The 8,409-nt window shown below is 42.5% G+C and overlaps 1 protein-coding gene across 2 annotated transcripts in view; it reads right to left on the bottom strand.

The window, feature by feature from the left end:
• Window positions 1–4,062: 4,062 nt before the first annotated feature.
• Window positions 4,063–8,409, bottom strand: part of DNAJB6 (DnaJ heat shock protein family (Hsp40) member B6) — an 81,585-nt gene continuing 77,238 nt past the window's right edge. Inside the window, exon 10 of one of the 2 annotated variants that reach the window (XM_014944954.1) lies at window positions 4,063–5,667. In XM_014944954.1, the coding sequence (XP_014800440.1) occupies window positions 5,585–5,667 (83 nt within the window). In that variant the 3' untranslated portion in view covers window positions 4,063–5,584. The remainder of the gene's footprint in view (window positions 5,668–8,409) is intronic. The other variant, XM_014944955.1, reaches the window with a different exon arrangement.

The following is an 8,409-nucleotide window of genomic DNA, read 5'->3' as shown; positions in this document are numbered from 1 at the left end:
AGAGACAATTGAACAAGCCAATGGAAAAAAATACTGGGCAACAGAAAGATTTCTGGATCCAGGAGCCTCTGACCCAAAGCGCCGCAGCTGGGAAAACAGTCTGGTGAGGCATAATTACACATTTAGCCTGTTCCTGTGCTCTCCCCTAGGCATCCACCATTAGTCACTATCAAAGAGAGGCCAGTGGGCCAGGTAGCTGACAAATCACTTTTATGGGTATAAAGCATGACTCACAGCACTGGGAAGGCTCTACTGCTGGTTACCTCCTCGCCTGGAATCCTGAAGCTGTGAAACCCATGTTGTCACAACTCTACCAGCATGGCAGGTTGTGGCTTGCATCTGCTGCCAGGATCAAGTCATGCACCTTTGGGAAGTGTCCCTGTGCCGTGGGAAGTGTCAGCTTAGTGCTCCTTAATGTCTCCTCAGAGCTCCTTCCCTTCCTCTGCTCTGAGCGAGCAGTCTATTAAAGGAGCTCCAACCTGTCTCTTGGTCTTACGTAGCAATATGCGACCAGCACTGCTCAGCTTAACGTGTGAAAGCATCCAAAGATGTCACAAATTGGGACTCCAAAAATCAGGCAAAAACACGTATTCAGTAAATTTTAACCTAATACATTTAAAACATGTATTAGGAGTGTTCTACCAGTTTGCACTGTTAGCTTTCATCTTAAAAACCTGGAAGTAACTTTAGTTTTGAAGTTAAAGAAATTTTCCCAACTAACTATCTACTATTGAGATAATGTAAAAATAACACCTCCCATAACATAAGATTTCATTAAATTGCAACTACTGGCAGCCTAAAGAACAAGCAAGCCATCAGTCTGCATTGACCAAAAAATGAGAATGTCCCAAACAAGGGATGGAAAAAATTACGTATGCTGTTTAAGTAGAAAGGTGTATGTGAATGCCAATGGAAACAGGCATTGAAGAGATGCAATTAAACACCCAGCCAGTGCAGTGAGATCCTGTTCCCACCTTGGAGGCATCCTAGAAAATCTGTGATCACTTCTAGGCAGACATGGAGGCATTCTCCTGAAATCCAAGCATTCAGACTCGTTATGGGAGCCCATGCTGCTTTGGTCTTCCTCTTGCACTCACTTCTTGCCTTTTGGGCTGGCTTTGCAGTGACAACACGAGGCTTTCTGGAAGAGGCAGAAGGAAAGTTTGGGACACCCGACACTGTAGTTCAAAATGTGCCAAATGACATGAGCAGTTTCTGCTTGTTGTGACGAGAGCAGCAAAGTAACTTACCTCACACTTGGAAATGTCACCTCAGGTCGGCTCAGCCACTTTGGAAGTGCTGTTCCTGCAGTCAGTAGATAACAGCTGGTGCCCAAGAGAGCACCACCAAGGTACTTAACAAACCTGACATTTCCCAACACCCCACCTAGTCCCTTTTGGCTAGAAAAACTTGTGAGAAGCCAAGCTGAATTGATCACAGTTTCAAATATGAACTTCTATTAAAATTGAGCATCTGTCTGTGGCTTTAAGTGCCCTGTTTTAATTCTCATCAGCGGAGAGGAAAATTGCCTTGCCTTACCTACAGCTTTCAGTGCTACAAGTAGGAATGAGGAAAGTTTTGCAAACAGTGATAAAAAGTCTCTTAAGACCAGATTCCAACTTGCTCGTCTGGAAGAGGAGAATACACCTAATTGAACCACCACTGCTATTAATTGGGCAACCATACCCCATCAATATGTGAGTTACAGGGGAGTAAGGTGCTCCCCGGGCACAGTTACATGACAGAGCATGAACACGTCAGCTAAGTCTGGACATAAAGGAGCAGGACTGCACACGAAGAAAGATATCCGAAATGCAGGAAGGACTAACCTGTGCATCCCGGGAATAAACAGTCCTCTGCAACTGGCACACACAACAAAGGGAAAAAAATGGAATCCATACAGTTCTGTATAGGCAGAATAAAACCATGGCAGTCAATCTAGTAACAAGCTAATCCCATCACTTGATAGGCACCGGTGTGGTGGCACATGTCTGGGAACATTCCTGAAGAACAAGTGGGTACGAGTCACACATTTCAGATGTGCTTAGGAAAACAGGCAGTTTAGTGCTTCCCTAATGATTTTTATACATTTTCCAGGTATCTGACTCTCTTCTTTTCAACAGAAGCATCTTTTTGGTGTGATATTTCAACAAATACATACAAAGAGTCATTAAATGTTTCAGAAATTCAGGAAAAAGCAATTTTCTGTAAAGGCAGCTGAACTGACAGAGAAAAATTGAGGTTTGTGTTACCTTAGAAGTCGGACTTACAGGTCTGAAAGCTTCCCACAGAGGCAGGCAGCCACACGGAGCAGAGACTGGGCAAAAACTTGAAAAATACATTTTTATCATTTTGACACCTACACTCTCTGAGATCATTTATTTAGGATCAAAGCCTTGCCAAGCCTTGGTTCAAAGAGCAGACCATGCACGTCTCTAAAAGGTGCGGAAAACCAACTGAACTTAAACCATTTTCATAGTGGCAGCTTCTAAGTGAGGAGCAGGAACCCTTATCTTTTCATATTTTACTTGTTTGCGATTGTGTCCAACTATCTAAGATAAAACTGTTTTGTTTTTAGTTTATCGTTTTAATTATGCTGTTACTCAACTCACTGCGTATTCTCTACCCTAATAATTTCATTTTCTTATGAGATACTAAAAGGCATTGAAAACACTTTGGGCCTCTGAGCCCAGGTATCTTCTCTGTAAAAAATCATTTTGCAATACGTTTCATAAATCACGTCAGATGTGTACTTAAAGTCGCTCTGTTTCTGTCCTCAGCTCTTCCACAGAAGTGTTGCAGGATGGTCAGGAATCTTTCTCCAACTTTCACAATACGTTTATTCACAGCCACTCTTGGGCCAGCATCATCTGTTATCAGCTGCGGTGTCTCACGCCCACCTGCATTTTTCCTGCCCCAACGCATACTTCAAGTAACCATATAATCATGGAGCCTTCACCTTCGGCAGCGGGATGCACTGGGATACGAAGACCTCCCATATGTGCTTGCTCACACACACGTGGCACCACGTCCAGGCCGTCCTGTAAGCACCGCAGCCACGTCAACACAGCACCAGGCTTCACAGTGCTCAGTTAAGCAGCCACCTTTCAGTTAAAATCCAGAAATAATCAGACTGAAGGAAGGAAGGAATTAGGCTCAATGGCCATGGGCCCACATTTCTTTATTTCTAGGCAAGCTTGGGCAGATTCTAGGTAGTTATAGGGAAGATTATGCCCATGGTTCCCTCCTCTGGGGAGGAACTCTGCATTTCCCAGGAGCTTCTCCCCGCAGGAAGCACAGGGTGTAGGAGCTCAGCTGCAAGCTTGCCAGCACCTTTCCAGTGTGATAAGGATGCTCTTGGTAGAGAGGCTCCCCAACTAATTTAGAGCCTGCCTTCAGGTCTCCTAACTAATTAATGCTCTATCCTTCTTCAAGCCTAACACAGGGATGAGAGCCAGTAGGATATTTATGTACGAAATCCTGGTCTGCTCTAACTCTTGAGGGCACATTCTTGGTCTGGAGGTGTATAACTCTTGAGGGCACATTCTTGGTCTGGAGCCACTCTGTGCAGTGACGTGGGGCTGCTCACAGCACAGGGACAGCCCTGCGCTGGTGTCACCTCTCCCGCCCTCCACCCCTCCTGCTTTTCCAGAGCATGCGCTATTTCCCCAACAAATAAGGAGCACTAATAGCTTTAAAATTGGCATATGTACTGGGGCAGGCTTCTCCCAGAGAAAGGAAAGCACACTAAACGGGATGCAATTCCAAGTGTTGGGTATTATCTGGTGTGAATGTTCCTCGCGCAGCGAATGTGCAAGCTCCATTTGAGGTGTACCCTCCTGACAGCGATGTTTCCAGCCAGAACGAACCCTCATTTTCCAGTATCAGCCATTTGACACTGTTATTGGCTTGCTCATGGACTTAGCAAAAGGAATAACTCGGCCTGTGGGCATTTTGTGAACGCGGGCTCTCCCCTTTGTGCTTGCAGCCTAAACTGGAATTGAAATTAAACATGAACAACTGATGCCAGCTCCAATCTACAGCACAATGCAAGAGGACGAAGTATAAAGGAGAATTCTCTTTATTTTTAAATATTAGTAACACTGCACAAAACAAAAAGAAAGTGGTACTTAAGTGACAGAAAACTGGTACTGAGTCTTATTTTATATTAACCATAATTTAAATACCCTAACAGAGTTCATGTATGGTTATATGTTTGCGTAGGGTTACACTGGGAAATGTAAGCATTTGAAGCTAAACTATTCAGATACCAGAGACACCAGGATTTGTTATATCAATCCATGCTAGAATGCAGACTTGATTTTTCTGTTTAGCTTCTTCCCTACATGCAATCCTACATCTTTTAAACATTAAGATGCGTGGGTTTCTCCAGGAACTGCGGACTTTCAATATTGCCAGGTTTAAGTATATTACATTAACAATGTATTGGCAAGAGGAAGATAAAAGAAACAAAACAAAACCATAAGCTGATAACTCCTACCTGGAGGTTAAAAAGAGGAGGCAACATACTGACAAGAAACATGCAGGTAAATGCTTAAGGCAACAGAAGGGCTCTGTACAAACTAAGAGGTTAAGAGAAGCAATGTGTCATGCACATGAGACAAGTATGGGAAGCAAGGAAGTCATCTTGCCAGAAAATACATATTTCTTTTAAATCGAAGACATCTTTTCAAGCTAAAAAAAATTAGTCCTGCAATAAACCCAATGCAAAATGCTCTCATACATAAAGGTGTAAGTTCTTTGCAGAAACAACTTGATAAAATCTTAAAAGGATGATGAAAAAAAACATTTGTTATCTAAAACCTACTCAGCAGAAACAAAAAGCAGTTTTAAAGTAGCACTTAGATCATTTGTCTCTAGGTTCTGAAAATAAACTTTTAAAATGAGGAATGATTTCACTAAATGATTCATCAGAAGTCAACTATGCTTAAGGAAATCAGTAGGAGTGCTTTCAGGAGACCATCATTACACTAAGTTTCTTAAAATCAGAAGATAAAACTTCATGATACAATTTAAAAGGAAGGGACATTTTAATAGCAGGGACAAACCTTTGCTGCCCAGCTTGGGGAAAAAAATAACCGTAGAAGTCACTTACTAAACTTGCATTAATTACCCTACAAGAGCTCATGTCTCAGTCCCATTCCAAATGACACAAGTGAATAGGACTTTTCTTTCAACAGGCCTGATGTTGATGCTAGGGCCACCAATAAACAGGCATTTGCACAACCCTTTATACCCTACAAAACAAACAAACACTAGACTAGAGTCATTTTAGTCCCAGGGAAGGAAGAGGTAAGAAATTCTGTAACGCTTTCCAATCTTCAAACATAATGCACTTCTAACCAAGATCAGCCTCGTTCGAATTCCCTAACCTGGCTGGCAAGAAAGCCACTCCGTGAAACTAAAAAGAATAACATAGTGCAATTTTAGTACAGTTTTAAACATGAGTCACTTCCTTGCTAGCAGTGTGAACAATCAAAAAGTATACACAAAAGAGGTGTGCTCAAATGTAACATTAAGTTGTCATTATTATAAAGGTATTGGCATGGCAGAGAAGTCCATTTTAGTAACTCCCTTTGGTTGACTTCTTCTTCTTCTGTTCCTCTCTCTGCTTCTGCTTCCTCCTCTTGCTGCCTTCTTTGTATCCTGAGGAAACATGGCTTGTAAAACACTATTCACAGCATTCATGGACTTTTCCCTCTAGCAAAAGCACACATTCTCTGAATGGTTTAAGGAATCTTAAAGAAAAGGTCTGGCTTTCTAATGTGGTTTGTTTTTTGTTGGTTTTTTTTTTCAAAAATGATCATTTCTACTATATCCCTTACATAGGATAGAAGGAAATTGTTATCAATCTTTGAAGTTTGAAAAGATCTAGAGAACTTTCAAAAGACTTCAAAGCCATTCAGGAAAAGCTTCAAAATTAGAGCACATGCAAAACTAGAATAATTTTCAAAACGGAAGCAATAAATAAGACTTATACAGCAGGAGCTATTTAAGTACTGGAGTTTCCTGCTCATAGTAGTCAGTTACCACGATATTTGCATTTCCATTTTAAGACGAGGGAGTGCCGAGAGTCCTGAGTAAATAAGAAGGTGCTCAGTGTTTACCAATATGCATTTTATATGCAGGTCATCAGCCTGCTCATGCTTAACTGTGCACCACAGGTTATAATTCTACCGCGGCTCCTGTAGTGTATGGAAGTATTAAATTCAAGCAACAATTATTTGCTACAGGTTCAGTAGGCAGAAGCTTCCAGCCACGTGATCATCATCATCTCAATGTTTTTTTTCCCCACCCACAAAGGTGCATGAAAACCAGTTCTTGCTCTGCATCTTGGTCTTTTCCCCAAACTTGCAATAAAATGCAACTTGCCAGCAGGCTTGCACAGACAGTGACCTGTGCAGAGCCAACACCACACCTACCCAAGTGCACTTAAATCTAAACTCAAAGGTAGCACGCATTTCCCTCAAATAATCATTCTTCTGTGGTACTTTGAGATAGCTGGAGGGATCTTCTGTCTCAGCAGTGCTCTGCCACTGGGAACCAGCACAGCCCAGTGAGCAGGGACGAGCAGAGTCAGCCAGCTCAGGGGCAGGGCTGGGAGTCAGAGGAACGGCCCAGGAAGGGCACAGCTCTGCCTGTCAGAAATCCCTTTCTTTCCCCCATTCTGTCTGCAGGCAGGCAGGTGCGACCCTGAGGAAGCCATGTCACCATCGCACCTGGTTCTCCATCAATTTAGCACCAAGAGCACAATTAAGGTGGGAAAAGGAAGCGGTGGGAGGTCAGAGGAGCATGAAGCCACGCTGTGGCTAAAGCTTGCTCCTAATCAGAGCTCCTCCCAGGCGCAATTAGAGTTGTGCCCAGGGCAGAACTGCAGTTCTTCGGTTTAAGACTTGGGGAGAGCCACAAAATAGTCTTTAGGCTAAAATCACTCGACCCATTATCAAAAGTTTGTGCGTTAGAGGAAATACACTCCCTTGCAGCGAAGGAAAACTGTTCCTAGGTTATCATTCTAGCTCCTACGCTGTACCAACAGCATGACTTCATCTTTTGCAATCATCTGAGTCAAGAAGCAAGATATTTATTTAGAAACTCTGCCATGAGCGATTAGCCTGCGCAAAGTTAGAGTGGAAACCAGTTTTATTGTTTAAGGAAGAGCAAAACTGGCAGTGCTCTGCAGAATTGCAGATGACGCTGTGTTTTCCCTGCACCCTGCCACCCTCCTGAGCTACAGTCCTGTCCCCAGGGATCCTGCATGAACGTCTCCTAAAACGTGAAGTTTACGTCAACGTCAGCCCCTTGGTCACCTCTACATTGTCAAAATTAGAATCCCTTGGCATTTCATCAACTGCCGTAAAAGACACATCCCAGAAGGGCTCAAGCATCTCTTTGCTTTCCCACAGAGGCCAATGGAGGCGGAACAGACGAGCTGACTCCTGAGAATCAGTCATCCGAAGGGTGTTATTCAAAGGATTCTTTCCTTTACTGGAGGGAAAAACAGCATCATATCAGCTGATCAGAACTAGTTCATGTAATACCTATGAAACATTAACACAGATATTTGGGAAAGGATCTTTAAACCCTAACAGGTTATCAGCTTCATAATTTTCTCATTTTTCATTCTCAAAACACTGTCAGTATTTCTAAAAGGTTTCCACATACAGGCACGATTCTTTTTGATACTGCTGTTTTATATCATAATTATCAGAACACTTTTTTTTTTTTTTTGCAAGTCCATTTTCTTCAGATGTTTGCATTGTTGAAAGCAATTCTAGCAACTCTCCCTTAAAAAATACTGTGAGTCAATGTAAATTATGACTTTAAATGAATGCCACATATTTCATTGTCTTATAAATGAAACAACTCAAATGTTAAAATAATGTGGTATGAAGATATTTAGGCATTTGACAACATGGTCTCCTACCAGCCTCCGGAATGATAACGGTGAAAAGTGGAAATCTTTCAGGCGTTATCACTGACACACAGAAACAGATTGGCCAAAGTAGGAGATAACGCACAAATACAGCGTATTCCTCAAGAGAAAACTGTCAGGTCTTTTCTGTTTCGAGCCTGCTGTGATAAATAATTTCACTCTCGACCATTTCCTTTTCTACCCACACCGAGGAAGAAAGGATGGGTCAAAGTTTGCCAGTCTGTTGGTGTCAGTGATGCTGTGCTGGGTGATCACGGCCAAAAACCCAATCCAAACAAGTGAAGCAGCTCCCAGTAAAAATAAAGATCGCACACTAAAGATGTAACCCTTTGGTGCTTATTTCACTCGCATACTTCAACCAGTCCTAATTAAAAGCATATTTAGCTGCCTTGGTTACAAGACTAGCCCCAGAGTCACAAGAGAACAAAATCTGCATGACAAGGTGGCAGCCCCGG

This window comes from Calidris pugnax, unplaced genomic scaffold (genome assembly GCF_001431845.1).
Source record: "Calidris pugnax isolate Ruff unplaced genomic scaffold, ASM143184v1 scaffold54, whole genome shotgun sequence".
Taxonomy (NCBI): domain Eukaryota; kingdom Metazoa; phylum Chordata; class Aves; order Charadriiformes; family Scolopacidae; genus Calidris; species Calidris pugnax.
The sequence above is the reverse complement of the archived record's forward strand: the minus strand, read 5'-3'. Positions and strand labels throughout refer to the sequence as shown.